This window comes from Biomphalaria glabrata, chromosome 4, assembly GCF_947242115.1.
Source record: "Biomphalaria glabrata chromosome 4, xgBioGlab47.1, whole genome shotgun sequence".
NCBI classification, from domain to species: Eukaryota; Metazoa; Mollusca; class Gastropoda; family Planorbidae; genus Biomphalaria; species Biomphalaria glabrata.
In genome coordinates this window covers 42295687-42323024 of record NC_074714.1, presented here as the reverse complement: position 1 = coordinate 42323024, position 27338 = coordinate 42295687, and the positions used below count along the sequence as shown (strand labels likewise).

Genomic DNA, 27338 nt, shown 5'->3' with positions numbered 1-27338 from the left:
CTGACTCATAAAATTCGTCTTAGCCATGTTTGTTGAGCCACATTTAGCTTTTTTCCATTTCGGCTGATGACTATTCACTGCACTTTATTAATGGAGCCCAGCGACTGGTAGAAACTTGTAACCTCTCTTGGCTACGCTCTTGAACTTCAGTGAATGTATTTTGCTTTAGAATTTATATCAAAAAGGGAATTTGTATCTCAAAATCATCTGTTGGGGGGGGGGGGGGGAGTTTAAACTAAAAAATCGCTGGGTTGTTTTTAAACAAATTAAAAATTCCTTCAGCTACGCTCATAGAATTTGGTGACTGTAGTTTGCTTTAGAATAACATTGAAGAGACGGGTTTTGCATCCTCAAAACTATCTATAGAGGAATTTTAAACTCAAAACCATCTGATTGGGATTTAAATTTAAAGCTCACTGGAGGACGGGGGGGGGGGGGGTTTAAACTCAAAACCCCCTCTTGGCTACGGTCATAGAATTTTGAGTGTTTAATTTCCTTTTTTTTATATTGAGAGGTGGTTTTTAGCTTCAAACCCCGCTAGATGGGGCTTTAAAACACAACCCCCTCTTTGCTTCGCTCATAGAATCTGGTGACTGATTTATTCTTTAGTCTTATATTGAAGACGGGGTTTTATTGTAAAAAAATATTTCGAAGGTGGTTTTAAAATCAAAATCTTCCTTAGCTATGATCTTGGAATTTGGTGATGTTCGTTTGCATTAATTTTTTTTTTTTTGGTTTTAAAGAAGAGGGGGGAGGGGTTAACACTCAAAATCCCATTTCGCTGCGCTGAGACAAGTGATGGTTTAATATTAAAATCTCACCTAAAAATAACAAAATCAAAGCAAAAAAAATCAGTCATTAAATGTCGACCCGACCCCCACCCCGGCCGAATCTCATACTCCCATGAGCACTGGAACTAAAAGGCGAAAAAAGCGTGGCACGTTTCCACAACAGAATGTCAATACATACAGAAAAAACAACAACATTCCTTAAGTTTACTAGGGCTTCACACTTGGAGAGAAAATCTCTGGAACGGCACCTTCGAGGAGGAGGGGGGGGGTATCACAACCTCGTTTGAGACTCATGGTGACATGTGGTGATTTTTGATCACATAGCCTAAGAATGGGGAAAATGCTCAGTCTGAGCTGAAACCAGTGGAGTAATTATGGTGGGGGGAGGAGGGGGAGAATTTGAAAATCCCCCCTGAGGGGGGACCCAAAATTAGTTGTTTTTTTACATTAAATATAACGCAATACTCAGGGGCCCCAAAGAGGTCAAGCCCCCCCAGGGCCCCCGAATAATTTCTAACTACGCCTCTGACTGAAACCACGAGGTAAAGCTGCAGTTATAACTTGGTCCATATGATAGAAAAGTTATTTGTTGTAAGGCGCAAATTAACATTATGTATCATCGTAAGTGTATTCAGAAGTTGGACTTGTACTTTGTTCTTGAAACTATTATTCAAATGTGTACTACACCTTTAGGGCTGGATTAATTCCCAAGTGATTTATTTTGTTAAATAAACGTATTGTCTGCTGACGAGTGTGTTATTCGGCGCATTTGACTGTTTGTTGTGCTGTTAAGACACAAGCTCTACACTGAACCACGACGTTCGTAATGAGAATCTAATTATAAACATATAGAAGTTACAGGGAGTCAAATAAACGGCAAGTATGACACCATTGGACGTTTTTCCTCTTATGTCATTATACTACATACATACGCACACACACACACATACAATAGTAAAAAGTTTTTTTTGTTTTTTTTTTAAAGACTATATTTTTTTATGAGGCTGATAAATATAAGATTAAAAAAAAAGATTTTTTAATCCCGCCTCCAATTCACCCCCCTCCGAAAATATGAAATATAATTAGGTAATACAGATTCAGAAATTTATGTGTGTGTTCAAGATATAGATTGTCTAGACCGCCTTACAAAATTTCATTTAAGAAGATTTATTTTGAAAAATTATAACGGTCAAACCAGAGTTTTCCTGTGTGACTAATTATTTTTAACAGTATTTTATAAAATTAATGATTAAAACAAAACGCAATTGAACGGGTACAAACACTAGAATTCTCGGAATAAAAACAAACCTTGCCGCTTAGATCTATGGAACTTAAGGGTTCATGGCGTTCAGTCGAGCGTAGCCTTGTTTAACAAAAGTAAATTCCTAAAAATAATTATTTCTAACAAATCCTTAACGTTTCAGAAAGTGCAATCTATGGGGACAAGTTTCCACTTCTTTAAATTGCTTTGATATTCCAAAGTTTGCTGACAAGATAACCCTGGCTATTACAATAGATGTATGGAAGAATGGTCTTGTTACTTTTGTACATACCCGAAAGTCAAGGAAATAAAGTATTAACTTATTAACTGTCACGTGATGCACGCGTGACAATCACGTGACATTAAAAAACGAACTGCTTAAATTGATGCCATTCAATTGTTTATGTTTATTATTTAATACTTGTGAATTATGAGAACTTACAAATAAAAATGTAAAAAAAAAAAAGCCCACAAAAGAAGCAAGAGGGCCCATAAAAGAGTCATATAAAGCCCCAAAAAGAGGCAATGAAAAGAGGCTTAATGCCCAAGGATTCCTATTATGGGCGTGGCCGGGGGGGGGGCTGGGGTTCAAACTGCCCCCGAAATGAAATCCCCCCCTTCCGCAGGGGTGTGTGTGTGTGTCGGCGTTTGGTGACTTATCTTTTGCTTTAATTTTGTTAATTTTATGTGAAATTGTAATACTAAACTAGACCCAGCACAGCCAAGGGGGTTTTGAGTTTAAAACCCCATACCAGGGGGTTTTGAAGGGTTTTGAGTTTGAAACCCCCTACCAAGGGGTTTTGAGTTTAAAAACCCCTACCAAGGGTTTTGAGTTTAAAACCCCCTACTATAAAACAAAAAAAAAATGCAAACGACAAACCCCAAATTCCAAGAGCACATCTAAGGAAGATTTTGAGTTTAAACCCCTCTCCCAAATTTACGATAAACCCGTCTTCAATATAAAAAAAGCAAATTACACTCTCAAAATTGTATGAGCGTAGCTAAAGGGGTTTTGAGTTTAAACCCCTGTTCATCTGGGTTTGAAGCTAAAAATACCTCTTCAATATAAAAAAAAAAAGCAAATTACGTACTTAGAATGCTATGAGCATAGCCAAAGGTATTTTAGTTTAAACCCCCGCCAGCGGGGTTTGAAGCTAAAAACTTAATCTTCAAAATAAAAAAAATAAATAATTCGCAATCAAAATGCTACGAGCGTAGCCAAGCCTATTAAGTGTTTTGAGTTTAAATTTTCCTTCAGAGGAGTTTAATGCTAAAAAATACCTCTTCAATATTGAAAAAAAAAAGCAAATTACACACTAAAATCGGGGGTTTTGAGTTTCAACCCCTCTCCACCAGATGGCTTTTTAAAAGTTTAAAACCCTCAAGATAGTTTTGAGTTTAAAATCGCCCTACAAAGCGTTTTAAGGTTGAGAGCCTCTCACTTCAATATTATTTCTAAAGCAAACTACAGTCATCAAATTCTATGACCGTAGCTAAATGTGGTTTTGAATTAAAAAGCAACAACAACTCCAGATATATTTTAGTTTAAACCCCCCCCCCCCCAACAGATGCTTTTGACGTTAAATTTTACCTTTTCGATATAACATCTAAAGCAAAATAGTCACCTAATTGCAAGATCGTAGTCAAGAGAAATTACACATGACTACCAGTGGCTGGGCTCCATTAATAAAGTGGAATGAAATTGAAAAGCACTAAATATGGCTCTACAAAGATGGCTAAGACGGATTTTAGGAGTCAGTTATAGAGATCGGGTCTAAATCAAGGAAATCCTATGCCGAAGTGGGAGTCGACACCTTAGTAAGGTTGTGACAGAGCGTCGCATGAGATTTGCGGGACATGTTCTCCGACAAAATGAATTGCGCATAATAAGAGTTGCGATGACATCCTAGTACAACTTGGCGCCACACTTTCATGGAGGTCCTCAGAGCAGGTGGAAAGAGGCTTCAGACATTGCCAGTGAAAGATTTTTGTGGAAACAGCTTGACGGCAAATGCGCCGAACGGCGCTGAAGGGTCTAAGTCAATAAGAATAGCACATTAGGTTTTTGAAATAAAACTTTTTAATAGCAAAATAATGCAATGTAGGTACCTCAGAATATGCATTTAGTTGACTTTCAATACCAAAAATAGGGTTTGGTGGCGGGGCGGAGCCCCGCGCTGGAGGAGCTCTCAGCGCTCCCCCAGACCTCTTGCTGGCAAAGGCGAGGAGTCTACAATTTTTACAACTCCAGGAAGAACCTATTCTATGGCACAATAAACGTCTTCCAAAAGAATGAAGGTTCAGAATGTAATAGAGATTAATTATATACGCACACAAACACATACATCCATATAAACACACACACATATATTTTTTTTTTCGGGGGGGGGGGGGGAGAAAAAAATCCCCCCCCCCCAAATCCCCTCCCCCGAAAAAAAATCCGGGCTACGCCCATGATTCCTATGATGATAAAGCTAATATTGGATAGCGTAAACTCTAAGGTTTCCTAAAATAATTTTAAAAAATAATTAATTAATTCCATAAAAAATTAAAGGGGGAAAGGAACTTTTCAAACATGCAAAAATATAATAAAATAAATTATAATAATAAATTAAATATGAAATTTTTGTTTTTGGCTATCTTCCGTTTTACATCAAAACAAAATGGGTCAAGATTTTAGCTACAATTTTGTATGGAGGGGTTATAAGATACTATTACAGAAACTGAACAATACATAAAGCTTCTAAAGTCTGTGTCTTCCATGTAAAAAATAACAAAGTAATGTTCATGTACTTTAATTAGTAACCACACCCTTCCATGCCCTGTTATTGAAAGACTTGTCTTTCATAAACGCTTACCAATAATCCAGTTGTTTGTTAACCACAAACACACACACGCACACACACAAAACTGTCAGCCATATATTCCACCGCCTCTACCCCACTCTCTCTGATGTTCATATCTCGCAAAGTACTCCAGTCTTTTAGGACTTAATGTAAACCCACACCTTGTTCCAAAGAACTTAACTATCTCTCTCAATAAAACAGTTCGTCTGTAAGCGTACATCCAAGTAGCCTACATAAACAGAGCCGAGACTTAAGACTAAGACTAAGACTAAGACTGCTTTATTGATCCTTACGGAAATTTGTTGTGATTACAAGGACTCTTTTCTCATATACAGACAACACAACAGAAAAATACACAATAAATACATTAGACAACATAAAGAGTTCATTCAGCGACTACACACAGGTATCTTGGTGCATTTCATGTTCCCTGATCAATGAGTGGCGGTGATAGAGTCTGACCAAGTGAGGTACGAACGAGTTTTGTACCGCTCCGTTCTTGTTTTGATTGACAGCAGTCGCCTACTTCGCGACGACCTGACGTAGTTCTGATGGATCGGGTGGCCGTTGTCTTCCATGATTTTTCGATTTTTCTTAGGCACTTTTGTTCAAAACGTTCCTTTAAATGTGGTAATGTTGTGAGTGTAATTTTTGATGCTTTTTTAATAATGTTTTCTAGACGTTGCAACAGTTTAGATGAGGCGTTGCCTTGCCAACAAGTTATTCCGTATAGTCGCGCCGTAAAAAGTCTCAAGGATCTTCTTGTTTAGTTTAAAGCTATTGAGTTTCTATAGAAAAAAGAGTCGCTGGGCTGTTTTCTTTGTCAGAGTTCCAAGGTGGTCTTCCCATGAAAGCTTGTTGTTGATGATAAGCCTAGATATTTATATGCGTTTACTTGTTATTTAGATGTAGTGTTTATTTGCAGTTCACGTATAGTTTGTTTTTTCTTTCTAAAATCTATAATAAGTTCTTCAGTTTTTGTGACATTCAGTTCTAGAAAGTTGTCGGTGCACCAGTTTGTAAACTCTTCTATCGAGCTACGATACTGAGTTTCGAATCCTGAAATAAGACCGACTATGGCAGTATCATCAGCGAATTTAATCAGTTTAACTGAGTCATAGATGCTTCTTATATCATTAGTGTAAAGAGTGTATAGTACAGGAGAAAGTACACAACCTTGTGGAGCACCCGTACATAGTACTCGAGTTGACGATTTGGTGTTGTTGACTTTAACATACTGGGGCCGTTGGGTTAAAAAGTTTAGAACCCATGCTTGTACGTAAGGGTTACATTTAAGTTACTGAGTTTGTTTATCATTAGATGTGGCTGTATGGTATTGAAAGCCGAGGAGAAATCTACGAAGAGGACTCGTGCATATGTTTTGGGTATATCGAGATGCTTATAAAGCTGGTCCAAAAGCAATAGAATGGCATCCTCGGTTCCTCTAGCTGCTTTGTATGCCAATTGGTAAGGGTCTAGGCTGTTATTGACTTTTGCTACAAGTTGTTTAAGCATATATTTTTCAAAACATTTCATAACAATAGGTGTTAGTGCTACTGGGCGGAAATCATTTAAGCAATCTATTTTTGGTTTCTTAGGCACTGGTATGATCTCTGAAGTTTTCCAGATGTGTGGAATTACGCACGTTTGCAATGAGTGGTTGAAGATGTAAGGCGTTGAATACTTCACACTGTCGTAAATTTCTTTCAATCTTTGTGTGTGTGTGTGTTTGTGTGTTCTTCCTAAAGAGATTTCGCCTCCCCCCCCCAATCCTTTGTTTCCCCTATCTCCACCTAACTACCTCCCTAAACATTGCCAAGTTGATCATTTCTTTGTAGTTAGTTCTTGTCGCTAGAAGACGGAGCCCTCAGCCGATTTATATCTGCACTAACTTGGGAAATAGATCGATGGCTTCCCCGACTAACCAGGGAGCAGACTGTTGATCTATTAATGAGACACCAATCATGGGTACTAGACTTCTTTACCTTTTAACATGAACTGTTCAAAGTAGACAAAATGGCAACAAATAAAAGTGTTAAGAGTACAAGTTTAAAGAACAGTCAAATAGTACAACTCATGGAGTGAACACGGGGAAATAAAGGATGACAGGGAGAGAGAGAGAGAAAGAGAGAGAGAAAAATAAGAAACATTGTGTGAAGTTAATCTGGGTCATGCTATGATGCCTTTTTAGCATTTTGTATGCAATAAAAAATGCGCACAATAACAATATCATTATTGTAACATCTGCATAAAAACCTGATAAAATTTCTCATAAATTTACAATACTCATATCTCAAATTTGTTTCATTACATTTACATAATTCTAAACTCAAAATATTGTACACAGCATACATAATTATTACAAAATACATCTTAATTCCATACATTACTTGTCACTACATGAGTATGAACTTTTCCAACTTTCGTAACTTAAGAAAATATCAAAATGATAAAACTTAACAAAACTGAAAAATACATGTCATCTCAACACATAACTTGCTAATACAGAATTTCTGAACATTAACTTATACTAATTAGTACTCATGTGATGTAACATCTCTGCAAGTATAATCAATGTATTTTGGAGTACTGTATATTTACCTGAGTGTTGTCCATGACCTTTTACCACTTTCGGTGATGTTGTAATTTCAATACAATCATATGACCAATATTGTACATCATAACATCCCCAATCGATCTTTCTTTTTTTTTTCTTTTCTGTTATCTCTCTATCTTTCTGTCTCCCTGTCTCTATCTCTCTGTGTCTCGTTCAGCCCAACATCCCCCGCCAACACAGGGCGTCTCTCTTGCGCCTCTTTCCTTTTTCTGTCTTTTACAAAGATTCCCCTCTCTCTCTCTCTCTCTCTCTCTACCTATCTATCACTCCCTCTCTATCTCTCTGTCTTTGTCTGTCTCTCTCTCTCTCTCTTTCTCTGTGTCTCTATCTCTCTTTGTCTCTTGTCTTTGTCTCTCTCTCTCTATGTGTCTTTGTCTGTCTCTCTGTCTCTCTTTCAGTCTTTGTATCTCTCTCTCTCTGTGTCTCTCTATTTTGTCTCTGTCTCTCTCTGTCTCTCTGTCTTTGTCTGTCTCTCTGTCTTTGTCTCTCTTTATGTCTCTCTCTCTGTCTTTACCTCTCTCTCTCTCTCTCTCTCTCTTTGTCTTTACATCTCTCTCTGTCTTTCTCTCACTCTGTTTCTCTCTCTCGCTCTCTCTCTTCTTTGATATAAAAAATATGAATGCTGTACTTTTTGTTATCTTTAAAAAAATTGATTTTTTAATTTAGATTCAAGAATGGATTGGTGCCACAAATGTACAGTACCAGTACCAGTACTTTGAATTTAAAAAACAACAAAAAAAAAATGGAACAAGACAATGTTGTCCTAATTATTTCATTTCAGTGTTTACATTTGTTATACGCACAATCACTTCATTCGTGTCCTATGTGTTCAAAATGTCCTACATGTCCTACATGTCCCTCCTCATCTTGTTCAGTACTTCTTCCAGCTCTTTGCTCTACTTTCTAGAGACGTGAAACAGCTATGTGAACATTTCTCTGAACTATCGATCAATTCACTGCAGACCATAGTTGTAACCTGACTCTATAGAATTATCCCTTGAACATTGATCGCAGTTTGCGTCTCTGACTGTAGACTACAATGGATTCTCTGAGATAGAAATCAATTGCTGCTCTCAGAGTCTGGAGTTGAAGTACGTACCAGCAAACAGAAAGAGATGCACTGTCAAGCAGATTCTCTCGGAGATTTCCAGAACTTTCCAGTTACCATCCAGTTTGTAGTACAAAGCAAGGAAATTGACGTCATCGACCAGTAAGCCGCAGACGTGACATGAGTTTATTGAAGCTTGACCTGTATATTCACTTAGGTCTGACAGTGGAACATTTTGTTTAGATATTTATGAGTTGATATTTTTGCAATCGAATTTCTTTTCTATGCAAAAGGTTCAGCTTCACCGATCCTTTAGTCTGTTGAACCGTTGGGGCACCACACAAGATCGGTCAACATATTTTAGCGGCCCCCGAAAAGGGAAAAGACGCTATTAATTTGTGTTGAAAGTCTGTACATCCGTCCGTCCCGTTTAGACTAGAAAAGATAGTGAAAATCCGACATCATAATATTTTAGACCATTCAAAGTTCTAATGCAATGGCTACTTTTTTCTTTTTTGAAAGCGAAAAATCTAATTTTTTAAATCACTTATGCAAACATATTTTTAAAAATAAAAATACACCACTTTTACAACTATTCACTATTCATAATAACGAACATGGAAGGCTCGTTAGTATGGGAGATTGCTATATATCATATTTTTAACTCATTTATGCAAATGATTTTAGATTTTTTTTTTGATAAATATTTTTTACATTTATATTTCTAATTTATGTTAGTTCTGTCATACTAACTACTGCATTAACACACATACAAAATGTTTACTTTTTTAAAAGAGAAAACATCTATTTAGTATGCATATAAGTTGGACATAATTTAAAACAACAATTAATAAGCAGTTTTTTCATATTATCGTGTGAACTGCAGCACTGTCTCATTGCTGTAGAACACTGAACTAAAGGAAAACAAAAATTACGGAATTGTTTTTGTTTTTTAGGATTTCAATAAGAGATTGGCCCTTTACAAAACAATTAGATCAATTAGATATTCATTATAAGACATCAGTTAGGCCAGGTTCACATTTAACTTCACATTAACTTTCACCTATCCTTTGGTCTGCTGGACCGTTAAAGATTTGTCAACCTTCTTTCTCCATTCTTCTCTGTCATTTGTTTTTGATAGAATTTCATTCTGATGTTCTTTTCAAAAATATTGCTACCTGACTTTTTACCTGCCTGGGTGCACCACTTCGGGGGCCGATTTTGAGTTTGTGTTTTCACACAAACTTTCTTTGTAACCTTGTTTTTCTACCAGCTTTTGTTCAATTAATGAAATTGCCAAATGAGTTAGTCGTAAATATGTTATCAGTCGATCGAAAGTAATTCTTGTTCAACTGAGGTTTAGAACTATTTCGCTTGCATGTAGCCACACTTACCACAGTTCACTGGCGGATCCAGAACTTTTGAGTGGGGGGGGCGATTTTTTTACAAACCCTAACCCTAATGCCCAGTAAACCCTAACCCTATGCATAAACGTGCATATATATATATATATATATATATATATATATATATATATATATATATATATATATATATATAATATAATAAATATATATATATGAGAATTTTGGTGAAAAACAAAACAACTGGGGCATCGCTATAAGATTTTCAAGTGGGGTTCGGGGCGAAGCCCCGACGACAAAAGCGTTTTCTTGCTTTTTTCACTGCAGAAAAGTATTCTCCTGACATCTACAATCATTATTTATCAATGGAGTTCGGGGCGAAGCCCCGACGCCAAAAGTGTTTTCTTGCATTAGTCATTGCAGTAACGCATTCTCCTGACATCTACAACTCATTATTCATCAATGGTGTTCGGGGCGAAGCCCCGACGACAAAAGCGTTTTCTTGCTTTTTTCACTGCAGAAAAGTATTCTCTTGACATTTACAGCTCATTATCCAACAGTGGAGTTCGGCCGCCGCCAAAAGCGTTTTCTTGCATTCTTCACTGTAGAAACGCATTCTCCTGACATCTACAATCATTATTTATCAATGGAGTTCGGGGCGAAGCCCCGACGCCAAAAGTGTTTTCTTGCTTTTTTCACTGCAGAAAAGTATTCTCCTGACATTTACAGCTCATTATCCATCAGTGGAGTTCGGGGCGAAGCCCCGCCGCCAAAAGCGTTTTCTTGCATTCTTCACTGTAGAAACGCATTCTCCTGACATCTACAACTCATTATTCATCAATGGAGTTGGGGGCGAAGCCCCGACGACAAAAGCGTTTTGTTGCATTCTTCATTGCAGTAACGCATTCTCCTAACATCTACAGCTCATTATTCAACCAATGAGTTCGGGGCGAAGCCCCGCCGCCAAAAGAGTTTTCTTGCATACTTCACAGAAGAAAGGTATTCTCCTGACCTAAAACTCATTATTCATACTATTAAAAAAGGACCCTTTGAATAATGTTGTACTTATAATATTCTAATATGAATTTATAGGCCCTTAATACATTGCAAAAAATCCGATTTGTTCCTTGAAAAGATAAGATGCCCCACATATTTAGATTTTGGCTTTGAGGATCTCCGCCGAAAAAAAATTATTCGATAAATAATATTCAATAAAATCAAAGTATAAATTGTGAATTATAGTCCCAAATTTATTTAACTAGAAAAATATCAGATTGAGTTTAGAACTCATCTCAATCGTGACTCTTATACTGAAAAATTTCGTTTGAATTCTAATTTTTTGAATGCAAAGTCTTTCTTAAAATAGTTATGATAAATTCATGTGAAATTACATAAACTCTGTCTGGAAATGGGAGGGGCGGTAGAGTGAAAACGATTAATCCTCGCTCCTTTAATAATTTCTGCTAAAGATTGCATTTGGCATTAAAGAATATGGGTGTGGCGACTCGATGTAAGAATTTAATTTATAGTATATATAAATTATATTAGTGACAGATGTTTTTGTTTTGTAATTTCCTAACTGTAATATAAAAAGAAAAAGTATTGGTTTGTCCGATGGGGGAAAGGCGATTGCATGAATCGCCCCTCCCACCTGGTACAACCCTTTTTCATTTAAATTTTACTAATGATAAAATTTGAGATTAGAGTGTGGTACGACATAATATACAATGAGTTCACATATCAATATGTAGTTTATATTATATAGATATTCAACTAATTTTGTTCACAAACTATGATTCTCAACAAAAATAGGACCGCCCCCCCCCCCACTCAGAGGGCTAGAGTGGGGAGGGCAGTACATGCAATTTCCCCCTCCCCCAACCTCACCGAAACAGCCAAGATACAAGAAGGCGAGCGACTAATATAAATCTATATATTAATTCATCTAATTTTGTTCACAAACTATTATTTCTCCATTAAAGTAGGACCGGCCCCCCCCCCCCCTCAAAAGGTTTAGATGGGAAGGGCAGTAGAGATAAATTGGCAAACAGGGAACGACATAATACAAAGATCGGTTAAAATATCAATAACAAGTTTTAATCACATAGATATGTAATTGATTCTGTTAGCAAGCTACAAAGAAATTGGACCGCCCCCCCACTCGAAAGTTTATCGGGGGGGGGGGGGCGGTATTGATACCATCGCCCCCTCCCGACCCCACCAAATCGGCCAACATATTAGAGGGTGGGGGGCGAAATAATCTAAAAATAGGTTGAAATATAAATAATTAGTATATATTATTAACATAAGTAATGAATTCGTATACAAATTGTGTGAATTCTATACTAAAATTCGTCCGCCCCCCCCCTTGGGGGGGGGGTCGGCGGAGTGGGGGGGGGCGATCGCCCCTACGGCCCCCCCCCTGGATCCGCCAGTGCCACAGTTGTCAGAAATATGCAAATCAAGATGGCGATATTCAAGATTGATTCATCTAGCGAATAGGTTTTTATACAATTGTAGATCTCAACGACCATTGTTTGTTAGTTGGATTCTTCTGAACAAACTACGACAACGTTGATGTCTCTTTCTATTCATAGGAAATTTGTTTTTGTCAATATTTCTATGAATACCATCAAGTTTTGTTTTCATCTGAGGATTCAATAGTAGGGAAAGCGACACAAATTCATACCGCATATTGCTAAAATTTGATGACAATTTCTAGAAGAATTTGGTCCAATAAAAAAAAAACACCCGTAGAACTTATATGTGTGTTTCTACAGAATCTTCGTGGCTTTATCCTGTTTTTTTTTTCAATATTGCAATAAGTTAGGAATTTTAATCTAGCCTTGACATGTCAGGTGTAGGCTACTGTCCAATAAATATGATTTTTTTAAAAATTGTTTCACTTGCTGTAGGATTTGATTTCGTAATCGTACAAAATTACAATAAACTCGTTTTGTATTTAAGAGGACATTTACGCATTCGGTGTGGAACTAAGCTTGGTTTGAAGCACATGTTATATCAGGAGTGGTTTGTTCTTGGATTATGGTTTCACCAAATCCAAGAAATTGCTTTCATTTTTGACCCTCCAATACTTCTTTAAATTAGCGATGTACACGGAGTGCCAGATTTTGCTTTGAGAGAAAACGAATGATGTTCAACGATTCTCTTTAGATAATCTCTGTACTCTTTCCCTATTCTTTAATTAAATCTTGCGCCTTGGCGCCTTGCTGTCAATACAGTTCCCTACTCGCAGACAACTAAAAGTTCCCTCCAAGCGATTGCTGAATGTGAGCTCTGTTGGTCTCATTTATAGTTTTCCATTTTATAGATAACCTCCATTACTCATTGAATCTGTCGTTGAATTTAAATGTAGATGTAGTACTTTACCTTGTTGAGAAGAGTAAGCAGGCGTAGCAAAAAAAAAATTTTGTTTAGTAATACATCCACTTTCTCAAAACTTTGGCATTAGCTGGAAGAAGGAGACTTTCCAAAGCTTTCTTGCATGTCCTATTGCTGAGTTTGTGTTTACATTTCAACATTACAATGATCTCGAGATGAAACAAAAAATGCGCCGAAAATAAAAGTCAAAATGTAAAAATATGGGCATTAAAATTGATAAGAAGTAGTGCATTCTTTCCAGAATAACTAAAACTAAAAAGAATCACAATGAAATGAAAATAAGCTATAAAAGTTAACTAGAGTCAAGAGGCATATTAATAAAATCTAGATTTAGATGAAACCCGTGTACTGATAATTTAATAAAAAAAAATGTACCAACACAACTTTTTCCCTTGTTTTGATATGAAGCATTGAACAATGAATGTACCATGTGACTCTGAAGAAAGTGTAAAAGTGCGTTGGCTTCAGAGCTTTAAACAAATGTAATTAAATTGATTCAAGATAATTTGCAGCTTAAATGTATTGTAAGGAAGCATATAGGAGAAAAACAAAGCAGCGAAATAAATACATTTGTTAGTGTTTCTTACTTTGTTAAACCAATGTGTAGATTTTACTGACAAAGTTTATCCTCGGCTTCATGCCCCTTATCACTTGATGCCCTGTGCGGCCCGCACCACCCGCACACTGCTAGCTACGCCACTGGAATACGGATTCAAATGTTGTTTAAAAAAAAAAAGAATTCTGATACAAACTTCGTTTTAGTTATAAGTTTAAAAAATAACGAAATATTTTTAAAGCGCAGTTTTGACATATCCTCATTATAGGGGCGTACACTTGAGAGTCTAAATAAGATTAAATAGAGCCCAGATCTAGATATATTTATATTATTTATAATAAATGCATTAATAATTTGAACACAATTTTAATTATTAAGGCAATAACTTATCTTCTGAGAGCTTTGGAGTGCAAATTTATTATGTAAACTATAGTATAACATTAAGAAATGAATCGGATACGAACAGCATAGTACACCATTAGTATTGGCATTACCCGTTAAGATAAGGCCTACTATTAATGATCATAACATTGGCCTAGGTCTAGTAATTTTGAGATTAATTAAACGTGTAAATTCATACGATTTCTAGTCTAGATATAGTAGTATATAGTATATAAGGATTCTATATCTCGATCTATAATTAAATCTACACTTAGATCTAGATCTAGACTTAGATCTAACTCTAGACCTAGACTTAGGCCTATATCTTGAATATAGATTTAGATCTAAAACTAGGTCTAGATCTAGCTAAATCCATGTCTAGTTTGTATGAAAAATGACAATACAATGGAGATATTAATTTTTATTTTGCGAGGGGAATGTCTGGTCCAAGTATACCTACTGTTAGTCTTTCAAGTCATTCTACTAGCTCACTACCTAACTAAAATTGGTCAAGAATTTTTTTTTCGTGTCGCCAATTTATCTAATTTTGTAATTTATTACATGTAACATGTTATTAATTTTGAATGTATGGATAAGGTTAATAATTATTATTGTAAAAATATAAGTGTACGCTAAATGAATATATGGAGATGCTGTGGCTGAGTGGTAAAGCACTTGGAACCAGACCAGAAGTCCCGTGTTCGAATCCTGGTGAAACTCTAGGTAGACCACTTTGGGGGCCGATTTTCAGTTTGTGTTGTGTGTATGTATGTATGTATGTATGTATGTATGTATGTATGTATGTATGTATGTATGTACGTGTGTATGTATGCATGTATTTATGTTTGTTTATATCCAATGGCGTAGCATTCATGGCACGAAGGGGTTCAATGAACCCGGGCCCACGACCATTAGGGGCCCATAGCCTGGAGTGTAGCAACCATGCCTCAAAGGGACTCATTGCGCTTGGGCCTGTGACTCATGACCAGTTGGGGCCCAAATGAGAATTTGGAGATGACATCAAAGTGAATAAAAATAATAACACTTTTATAAAAACAGATAAAAAATAGAATCTAAAATAGTTCCCTCAAAATGTCCTAAATTTCATATCAAACTATATATGAACATCACAGAAATAAAGGAGGGGGGGGATAATTATGTTCTGTGGATCACGAATTAAACTGCAACACAGCTGCTAATCATTCTTCTAGATCTAGACTCAACACTAAACATTAAGCAAGCAAAAAAAAAAATCATATTCTGTTGCAATCGTTAAAGATGTTGAATTTTTTTGTGCTAATTGAAATGAAAGACGAAACCGATTATAACAAAAATTTTGATAATAGAGAGAGGACAATTGATCATGGGAGAGTATTCGATTGAAACTGAATTGATAGTTCTTAAAGAACGTTAACACCACTATATTTATGCAAAAGCCTCAGGCCTGAATTTTATTTAAAATGGCCATAAATACTGAAATTTTACAGTGCGAAACACGCCCTTGATTTCAGACAATTCAGTTCTAGCAAAAATACAGATCCAATCCGCTCTATTTTTCTTTTTAATTGGTGACATCACTCAATAATATGAAACATTAATCAAATTAGCATAATTTGTGATCATCGATGACAAATACCCAAAGAATTAGAGAACCATTTTTATGTTTTCATATTTGTGACAAATAGCTGAAGGAATTCTCCAAGCGATGAACATTTCCCATTTATCCTTAAATAAACTGCGTAGCTAATACTATAATGGTGCTTCTAATTTGAGTGGATAGTACAGTGGATAGAGAGGCCGCTAGCGCTGACGTTCCCTGTGGTGACTACAACGTATACTTGGTCTGCAATGTTTCCGTCAGCAGTGTTCAAGACATTGCAGATTTCTATGACGTGGTATGTGGTGAGTCTCTTTAGCTTACAGGCCCCTTTTGAGTCCGATTGTGAGAGCATAGTTTATAGGACACTCACTAAATTGTACCTACATTGTGGCATCAAGGAATGAGATTTTGATATTTTGATGAACTAATGAAAGATGCTAAGACAAATTACTTTGAGCCACTTATGTGAAAATTAGAAACATTCACTACTATTGTTCTGCATATTGTCGAGTAAAAAATTGTAAGAGCAATCATTATTTCGAAAATGTTGTAAAGTGAACAACAAGATCTATATAAATAAAACAAAATCCACTGGAGAAGATCTAGAAATAATAACTTCGAGAGTGTAAAAATGAAATGATTTAAGTAGATCGATCTTGCAGTGTAATCCAGTTTTTTCGCTCTACACATTTTCGGAAAGTTAAAAGCCTACCATTAACTAGTGTGAAAAATAAATCACAAAATGCAAAGAAGAGTTGATAGTTCAGCAGGCCATTCTCGAAATTGATCGAAACCTAAGAGTTTTTATGACACAAAGCTGGTTGGCTTCACTTGATGTTCTATCCATTGGACGAGAAACAGACAGAAGTTTAGAAATAGATACAATGGTTTCTGACCTTGCTAGTTAGAAGGCCAGAAAAACGCAGTTTTAGTTAATAAATATTAGATCTATTTACTGTTTAATAATTGACATAGAACAAGATGATGACATTTTCGTTGGAAACATCTTAAGTGGTTTTATTTAGTTAAGAAGTTGTACCGTACAAACATTGACCTTCAAGACTGGTATGGAGTCCTAACTAAATCAAACGTAATGACATTTTTACTTGTATTGGAATGTCTTTTGGTTAATGTACTAATACATCCCGATTACTTAATTTTTGTCGCACACTACATTTGTCTTTTTGGGGGAGGGGAGCCCACCAAAATATTCTTGAACCCGGGCCCACGGGTACCTTGCTACGCCACTGTTTATATCTATATCTATATATAACTCTATCTATCTATCTATCTATCTATCTATCTATCTATCTATCTCATGGGCGTAGCCAGGATTTTTTTTCGGGGAGGGTTTTGCCCCCCCCCCCGACCTCCCCCCCCCCCGCGAAAAAGAATTATATATATATATATATATATATATATATATGTGTGTGTGTACATAATTAATCTTTATTACATTCTGACCCTTTCGGAAGACGTTTATTGTTTATTGTAGACTCCCCGCCCTTGCTAGCAAGGGGTCTGGGGGAGTTCGCAGCGCTCCCCCAGCGCGGGGCGAAGCCCGGCCGCCGAGCACTATTTCTGGTATTGAAAGCCAACAAAATCTATATATATATTTTATGTTCTATCTATCTATCAATATATATATATATATATATATATCTTATGTTCTATATATATATATATATATATATATATATATATATATATATATATATATATATATATATATATATATATATATCTTATGTTTAGATGATTAGTTAAAAAAAAATGACTTACAAAATATCGTATTACTAAATTATTTTTTAAGAAATAAAATTGGAAATGTAATTCATACGTTAGAAAAAAAACTTTCATTCCTGCATTTTTTTTTTCTGTAAAATCATTTTTAACTGTAGTACCAGTGGCGGGTGGGGAGGGGCCATTACTGTTCACATGTCGCATCACAGGAACAAAAACATCTACCAACTTTAACCCGGAAATACCCGTAATTGTTTTTATCATGCTGTCAATTCATCTCTTTTGTATTTACGATTATGGCCAACCTAAAAGTAGAAATGACTTTTTTTTTTTCAAGTTGCACGAATGACCAGAGATGATGCATCTTCGTCTGAGTTTCTGTCGCACCAACATGATTAGAAGAAAATGGAAGAAGTTTTTGAAGTTTCTGCTCAGCTCTGTCATTGTCAGCTTCTTCTTTCTATTGGTCATTGCCTCAACTGAACAGATGTGTCCACCAGAGGGCTGCGGTCAGCCAGGCGAGTTCATACAAAAACTCCCTGAAAGAGTGATCAGACCAAACTCGGAAGTGAAAAGAATTTTGAGGTGGACTGGATTCTTTGATGACGTGACGTGGGAGGACACAGACGACTCTTATTTCAAGCCTTGTAAAGTAGGAGCATTGTCAGTATTTACATTGAAAGTTTTAGTTTATTTGTGTAGGAATTTTATTTAGTGATTGTTGTAAAGATTCGTTAGACTACCTTCTAAAAAATTATGTTTGATCTACCTTACAGACAATTATCTGGCATTGATAATATTATATCTTGCTTATTATTATTATTATTATATGAGAAACGAATGAGTATTCATTTTCTGGAACGAAGAAAAAATGTGTGAATCAAATAATATATTATTTTAGACAGTCGTGTTTCTAAATGACAAGGAAATTGAAAAATTGAAAACAAAACTCCACTATTCTTGTCTATGTTTTACCTTGCATTACATCATTTGATCAGATAATCTGGGATGTGGGAGTTCCCATAGGAAAATAATGCAGCCTTAAAAATAAAAAGTCAAACTATACCGTAATTATTCACTTTTAAGACATATTTGTTGTTCAGTTGCCTATGCTGTTTGTGCGCTGAGGCTATTTACTTATGTCGATAGTCTGTATAAACCAAACCATACTGTCTCTTTTACTCTGATCAACAGGTCAAAAAATGCACGATGACCAACGACCGGACATTGTTTGACCAAAGTGATGCCCTGCTCTTTCACGTAGGTGCTCTATGGAATTTTTGGAAAGGAATCCGCATGCCAAGCAAGCGTCACGCTTACCAGGTGAATGTGATATACTTACTAGTGTTTAGGGTGAGAATAAAAGTTTGACTTTCTTTTTGATGTTAACAGTCCAGATGTGATAACGTCCATACTTTGTCTACAACGATAGAAATCCCGTTTTGTGTTAGAAACAGAAGTTGACTGTCGTTCAATGGTCCCTGGTTCAAAACCTGCCCGCTCCCATCCCCCGTCGTCATGTGGACGATTTGGAATAGGAAGTAAACTATCTTCAACTCTGAAGGAACATCCGAAACATTAAAACAAACAAAAAACCCGGGACCGTTGAAATAATCAGTTCAGCATGCTAACCGCACGACCAGGCATTGCTCTTAGCTTAATAACAAACTGGTTACAAACGAATAGCCTATTATTGATAAAGAGATATATTACACATTATGGCATGACATCTCTACCGGATATGTACAATATTTCAGACGAGCGATTTTAGATAATCTTTCAGCATTGAAATATCGTGCTTGTACTTCGGTGTCTCAGCACGGCTATCAACAGTGCTATTGGCTTTCATTTTAACGGAACTAGAATAAGGATGTAGATCTACATAAACTAAACTTCTGATTTAGCACTCTATAGATCTATATCTACTAGATCTAGATCTATAATAAAAATTTGGAATAATTTAGAATGTAATTTAGGTTAGATTTATGGTAATAAAAAATCCTAGAAAATTTATCAATAGACTGAATGCAACAGTCAAAAATAGTAGATTAGTTTTAGCATTTTATAACATTGCAATATAGATCAAGACGTTTGGAAATCAAAATCTACACTTTAAGTCTAGAAATTAAAATCCTATATCTTGATCTAGTCTATATCAGTCTAAACTAGATCTAGAAATTCTAGATCTAAACTCTACAACAATTTCAATTAGAATATAAATCCAGATCTAGTTTTAAAAAATCTAGATATACGAAAAAAATCTAGATCTAGTTTTAAAAATCTAGATTAGATCTAAATCTAGCTAACATGCCTTTTTAAAAAACGAGTCATAACAAGGTTAATAAACATTACTATACCGAGTTGTTTTAGCATTTTATTTGAAGAATTCATTCCATTTGATGTCAAAGGACAAAAATCCACTACGTCACACGGCCTAGTCAGACTATAAATGTCTTCATCAATACGAGCCAGTTTTACGAGGGTTCATATACATTGGTGCACTTGAATATTTTGGTTTGGTGAAAGTCTTTACAGGTCTCCTTCTCCCAATGACAAATATTTGTAACATTTTCAACAAAAATGACAACTCTTCTTTATCATAAAAGATATATTACAGTAACAAGCAAAGTACACTAGAAATCTTTTTAAAAAAGGGGAAGAGCGACAATATCACTGCCATATGTATCAATGCAGCAGGAATAAGCTCAATTAGTCCGTTACCCATATTTGATTATTTGTTGTTGTTTTTTTTATCGATTCGTGTGTTGTCATCGACAATAAATAATTTTGTAACATTTCAACTCGATCCGAGAAAAGGAAGTGGGAGAAAAAAATACATGTAAAAGTGTAATGGAGGGAATAACTCCACGTAAACAGCCACATCTTTATTTCCTTTTTCGATACCAAAAAAATAAAATATAACAAATAATTAATTAGGCCTACCTAATTGTTAAATTTTTAATCAATTTAATAAATTTATGCTTTCTTAGGTACAACAAATAATTGTGTAAAGTTTCAGCTTGATCCAATAATTTGTGTGGGTGAAATGTGTACAAAATATGTATCAGACAGAGAAATTTGGATTTGGATAAAAATCGATGCATGGTAAAATCATAGGATCACCATCAAAAAGGTAATCCTTCCTAATATGAATCTAATGGAGAACTATTTGACCTGAAAACAACTCATGGACTTGGTTCATATGAGATATAAGACAAGTTGTTTGACTCCCCCACTGTTACATATTGTTACGCTGGCTACTTGAAATATTTCAAGAATGTATTCAACATGTTCCTAATTTCGATCTTTGAAAACTTTGATTTTTTTATCGGGGTTTGACATCCCTTCCACATTGAATAAATAGCTGTTTTTGTGTTAAATTTCTAAACATTTTGTCTATTAAGCTATTACATTATTGTTAGTCACTGTAAGTATTAAATTGTTTTTCAATATCTTATAAACAAACAGTTATAACGTTAGCCTTTTAAAACCTGTTTTTATTTGAAGACCTGGATTCTACATAACTTGGAGCCTCCGCCCAAAGTGCCACTGAATTTAATTCCATTTTACGGAGTTTTTAACTGGACTGCTTGGTACAGAAGGTCAGTATGAAAAAAACACATAAAATAAACAAAATCAAAGCAGAATAATCAGTCACTAAATTCCGGGGGGGGGGGGGATTTAATTTCGGGTGGGGGGGGGGGAGGGGTTCCAAATTCCATGCTTTCAACCCAAACTCTATTTGGTAAATCCACATAAAGACATTAGTAATTATGTACATGCCTATGTTTTGACAAAGACTTGACAAGTATTGTTCACTGGAAACACTCTTTCATCAAGGAGAAAGGTTGACTAAAGAATTCAGATTATGGAGCCTATTTTTTTTTAATGCAGCGGTTTTGACGAAGAAGCGCGGTTGTCTTTAATAGGTCAATAATACTTGCAATAATAGGTGCAATAATAAATTCATTGATTTTCTAAATTGTCTTTTAATTTTCTAATTTCTTTTGACTGACACACGATTAGTCTTTAGAACTTTGTGCTTTCAATGCTCTTATTGTTGTCTTCAAACATTGTTATAAGGACAACGCAAAGACAAAGTCAGTAGTTATACATTCTAATGTTTGTGTTTGTGTTTGGTTATAGAGATTCTGATGTCCCGGTCTCGTACGGGGGTTATACCAGCCTATCACTTCCGCCCAGCATCAAATTTAACAAATCTTTGAAGACCAATTGGGCCAAGGAGAACAACCGCTTCTCAGCATGGATGTCCAGCAATTGTTTTGATTATAATAGGAGGCAACTGGTCATCAAAGAACTGAAGGTAACGTTATTTTAGTGAAAGCTCTTTGACCATAAACATTGGCATTTATTTTCCAATTACAAAATACAATGGCTGTATTCTTCAAAACACTACGCCATACAAGTAACAAATAGTTAATGTTATTAATATAGTTCTTCACCGTAATCCTATATTCAAACTGTACATCTCAGAAAAACAGTTATTTAGCCTACATGTTTGAAACAAGCAGGTCTAATGATATTCTCTTTGTTAAGAGTGTATACAAAAGTCCAGAATGTCGGTCTATAATGACATTTACTTCTGTTTGATAAACAGTATTTCGGAAAACATCATGCAGAATGCTATTATCTATATACTAGCCGACCATCGGCGTTGCATACGCCGCTATTTTGCAGGACCTGCTTTAGGCCACTGCAAACTATGCGATCGCAGTGGGCCCTGGACTTTCATAGGACCCACACTTTCATTGGACCCGCGCTGATTCTAGGTGTATAAATTATTAAATTAAACCATTTTATAACTTATAACTAATTTCCCGCGCCCTCCTCTCGATTTATCAGGAGCTCCTGGAAATCTCCGAAATTACAAAAGATACGAAAACGTCCTTAAAATATACGGAAATATATAGACAAGTTGTCATTTTGGGGTGTCATTCAATATGGAAAACGCCAATCCTACGCGAGAAATAAAAACGGCACTATGCATTAGCCGTAATTGTGTAATCTGGTGAAAGAAGCATCTCGCGCCTCAAACTAATGAAGAATTACTTGAGGTCAACAATTCTCAAAGATACATTGAAACATTTGGTAATTCTTGCTATTGAGCGTGATCTAAGTAGGAAACAGAATTATTATGATATACTGTATGACTTCGCTACACGCAAGGCTCGTAAAGTAATTCTGTACGTAATAAAGAATAAATAAAATGAATAGACGAATTTATTTTCAAATACAAACTCTCTAATTTCACTTATTACCCTCTTCCCTACCCAAACTTGGCCCCGAGAAATCTTTTTTGCTTACGACACCACAATGGTTAAGTCCGGCTCTGCTATTTAGTGACGGGTGAATACTACTTGTTCTACTCTTCCCCCCCCCCCCCTCTTTTTTTCAATATTTTACGAAAGAGCGACATAAGGGTAACAGTAGCCGATTAAATAAAAAAGTTCTTTTCAATAATCGTTTTCTAGTAAATTACTTTATTTTTTTAAAGCCCTGAACAACCTATTGTCGATATTTTTAAAATTTGTTTAAAGATGAAAATACGGAACAATTTGATATTGATAATCAATTTATAGTGACACATTGTCAAAGAATATAAGTGTTATTTTAGTCAATTATGCGATTTCAAACAATCATTTGACATAATTCAGTTTTTATAAAACAATATCAGGAACATTTTTACAGTTAATGAAATATAAGTCAGTATAGAGATTTTGATTTAGCATTTATATGTTATTTAAAAAAAAAACGGAACAACATATTTATTGATATGTAATGTTACGGTGATCGCTTTTTAAAGAGTATTTTTTTTTAAAGTTGTACAAGTTGAATTCGAATTCGAGGGCTCAATCGTCCTCAAGGGGACTAATTGAACTTATACCACCACATGAGTCAAGTACAATATCTTTCCTTTGTTCAATATCAAACAAAATAATTAGTTGCCAATAGCTAATTAACTACTTGGTTATATTTTTAATTGATTGTTGTTTTGTCAGGTATAAGAAATCATTGTTCAATATTTCATATTTGATCCGAGAAATGGGTGTGGGAGAAATAATGTGTACCAACTTTTTACCAGACAGACAGACAGAGAGAATTGAAAAAAAAATAAAAGAATAACCTAGTTATGTATAGTTAGAGAGTTAGGTTCTTAGAATGTTTCTTTTTCTAACAGTTAATAATGTTTTGCAAGACCTGTTTAAGAGCTGAAAGATAAAAAGGCTAGCCATACTTTGAGCACAGTTATAGTATACAAATGTTTTTAAATTCTTAGTCCTATTTGGGTCAAGACCTGGACCTGTATGGCAAGTGTGGCGGCAAGAAATGCCCGGAGACCATCTGTTACGACACACTCTCAAACTACAAGTTCTTCTTCACTTTTGAGAACTGCAACTGCAAGGACTACATCACGGAGAAGTTCTGGGCTGCACTTCTCAGGCGGCAGGTTCCGGTCGTCTTCGGTGGCAGCTCGTCCCTAGACTACGCCAAAATCGCCCCACCCCACTCGTACATCCGCGTGAAGGACTTTAAAGACGTGAAGTCGCTGGTGGACTACCTGCGCTACCTCGACCAGAACGAGACGGCCTACAACGAGTACCTGGACTGGACCGTGGACCACGACGTGTACAGCGAGTTGCCGGCCAGGCGGAAGTGGTGGTGCGACCTGTGTGAGGCGCTGCACAACAAGTCCAAACCGGCCCAGGTGTACACGGATATCTCTGGCTGGATGCAAGATGACCGGTGTCCACAGTGGTCGGTAAGAAGATCCTAGTAACGTGAGCAGTTTCTTTATTTCTTGAATCAAAAAAGTTTGGCTGAAGAGTGAGTTGTATAGTTTAGGTGACGGATAGAGGAAGTGACACTTTTTTATCATTTCACCATTTGCTGTCTGTCGTACTTTAAAGGGAAACTCCGATGGTTTTGACAATTTTTTATATAGTATGTGTTTTGATTAACAGATAATGAGTATATTCTTCTTTTTTTTTTAAATTTGCAATAATAACTTAATAATTGATGTTTTTCCGACGTAATTTTCCTGCGCATCCAAAACAGTCAGACTTTCACCAGGTTTCGATGTGACGTCACAAAGGTGTTTTAATCTACTGACTTATTGTATAACAGGAGACCATACAGCAAAGTTTACATTCTCGTAAAAGAAATATATCTTTGTCTATGCAGTTAGATCTAGGATCTTGTAAGCAAAGAAAAAATGCGTATTAAAAGTAGATTTACATGCTTGACTAATCACGGCAGTGTGTATTTTCTCGCCAGACCACTCAACTCACAACAAACACTATCGCTTGGTTGTCTTGTCATGACTAGCCTTACACTGACCAGCTTGTTCGAATCATTCAGACACACGATCTATTTACTTCTTGGGATAGGGAGAGGCTTAGATGAAAATGTTACTTTTTTTTCCTCGAGTTGGTTATCCTAATGCTTTTTGATCTATCTAAACATGTTTATATATATAACTGTATCATAGCTCTGGACTAGGCCGTCACTAAGCCTAACAGCTACTGTAAGAATGACGCGATACGATTGGTTAAATCAAGTTTCTCTTTCAGTACTGTTTAGGGAAGTGACGCATGAAATAACTTAAAACAAAATGTCGCAGAACCCCGTTTTTTGGGGGGCGTGAAGAATTTTCTGTCTAATTTATTAAATATAAAATTTTCTGAGTATTTAAATAAAAAACGATATAATGTTTACTATTACAACTTTTTACGCAGAATTTAAATAAGTCAATAACTAAAATTTGAAAAACTATCGGAGTTTCCCTTTAATATAACAAAAAAAAAAGGAGGGGGGGGGGGGTTAACATCTAAAGCTTTATTACACTGAATGATGAAAATAACTACACACACAGTAAAGTTCAAGACACGGAATATGGTCAGTACGCAATCTCAAGTGAATTCACAAATGTAAACAAATACTAGGGGAAACAATCGAAACAAACAAACAAATATTCATGACACAGTTAAAAGGGATTGTTTTGGTGGGGGGGGGGGTAACATTATCACAAGTCTTATAGTCCCTAAAAATATATTTACCACAACCGTATAAAAAAAATTTTAACCTTTTTTAAAATGACTTTTTTATTCCAGTATGTCCAGACCATATTAATAGTGATGATTTAGTTTAATTAGATATGCAAACATTCTTTAGGCCATAGTCTACATATCTAAGCAAGAATATATAAAGATAACTTGAATAGAACCCTGTTCTCGGTCATTATCATACATATTGCCAACATAGTTAAATTGAAGCCTCGGGCATTCAAAACTGTCACAGCTATGAATGTTTACGAAACCCGGCAATTGCAATAATATATGTAATGCAATGCGATTCTGATACATCTTATGATCAGTTTGATTAGAGTGAGACAACATTGGAATATCGAGGCGTAAGAACAGGGGCAGTAACAGTTTCCCCTCCTTTCCTCTCAAATAAGCCCATCTTAACAGAAGACATAGTTTTCAATAATGGATTTTGAGGGAGAATGTGAAGTTTCATATGGAAATACCAGATGCATGTCAAATTAAACCTTTATTTTAATTAGCCATTGACTGAACAATGAAAGATTAACAAGGAAAGACAACGCATTCACTCACTTAAAGGGTTAACATAAAAAGAGTTAGCTCCCCAATCACCTTTTTATTTCTCAGACACAGTCATGACGTTTTATTTTAGTTTGTCAAATTATTGTTGTGACTGTTACTTTTGAGTTCCGAAACATATTTTTAGAACGTAACACTATCGTTTGTTTGTTTTTCAGCTTGCTAACCAACTGGGTAGATTGTTGGATGGAGTCAAGATATCATTAGGACTTCTTTAACTCTTGAGAACAGGTTTTTAGTTCCAGAAGTCTGACTCGCTATTTCTGTCCAACAGAACCTTACTTGCAGCATACCAAAATGAAGGGAATTGATTGGATCTCAAGATGTGTCCAATTTGTAACTAATGCACAGCCTGTCAGGAGTCATGTTCATTGTTTATATTACACACATTGTTCGTATATTGATTTTAGTTCGACCAAAACATAAAACCTTCAGTCTTGTTTTAAATATATAGTGTCCGTGTGCCTTAGCGTTAAATCATTGATGCAATAAAAACTATTTCCAATATGTTGCATTTGAACAGATCTAGTCTGAATGATCTCAAACGTAATATAACATATTGAATACATTTATAATTCTATATGTCATACTCAAGCCTAGTGTTTATATACCGTCCTCTGATTAAGTAACATTTTGAGAATATAGATCTATGTACAGATAATGATGTCATTCAAGTATCCCACAGGGGTACAATTGTGCGACAGTCTCACAATATTTGTTTTTTGACATTAGAGTTGAGACTGGGTCACTTGAAACTCTAGTCTGTTGAAAGTTCCCCTCCATCGGCCTTTACGAACAATTGTTCTCTCGGAAGAGGTTCTAAGCAGGTGCAAATCGTCAAATTTTTTTTTCGTGCTGGGGGAGGGGAAGGTATGTCACTAAAACATTCGAGAATAAGGGCGAGGCCGAAGACCGAACATCCCTAGTAGGTCTCGACATTTTCCTTTGATTATTATTACTATTATTTTTATTTTGTTTTGCTATGTATGAGTTATTCTTTTGTCCTTCGTAGCTCAATTTTCGATAGTAGCGGAATTAGCTCCTCATGTTAACACGATGTTTTAGGTTTGCAAATAATCTGATC

General features: G+C 35.7%; 1 protein-coding gene across 1 annotated transcript; it reads left to right on the top strand.

Moving 5' to 3' along the window:
* The first annotated feature begins 1375 nt into the window (after positions 1-1375).
* On the top strand, positions 1376-26708 carry LOC129925664 (alpha-(1,3)-fucosyltransferase C-like). Its single transcript, XM_056025506.1, has 7 exons — positions 1376-1671; positions 17947-18261; positions 18804-18932; positions 21117-21211; positions 21756-21933; positions 23908-24390; positions 26413-26708. Exons 2-7 carry the CDS (start codon positions 17965-17967, stop codon positions 26470-26472), a joined length of 1242 nt encoding a protein of 413 aa, XP_055881481.1. The 5' UTR covers positions 1376-1671; positions 17947-17964; the 3' UTR covers positions 26473-26708.
* Positions 26709-27338: the final 630 nt, after the last annotated feature.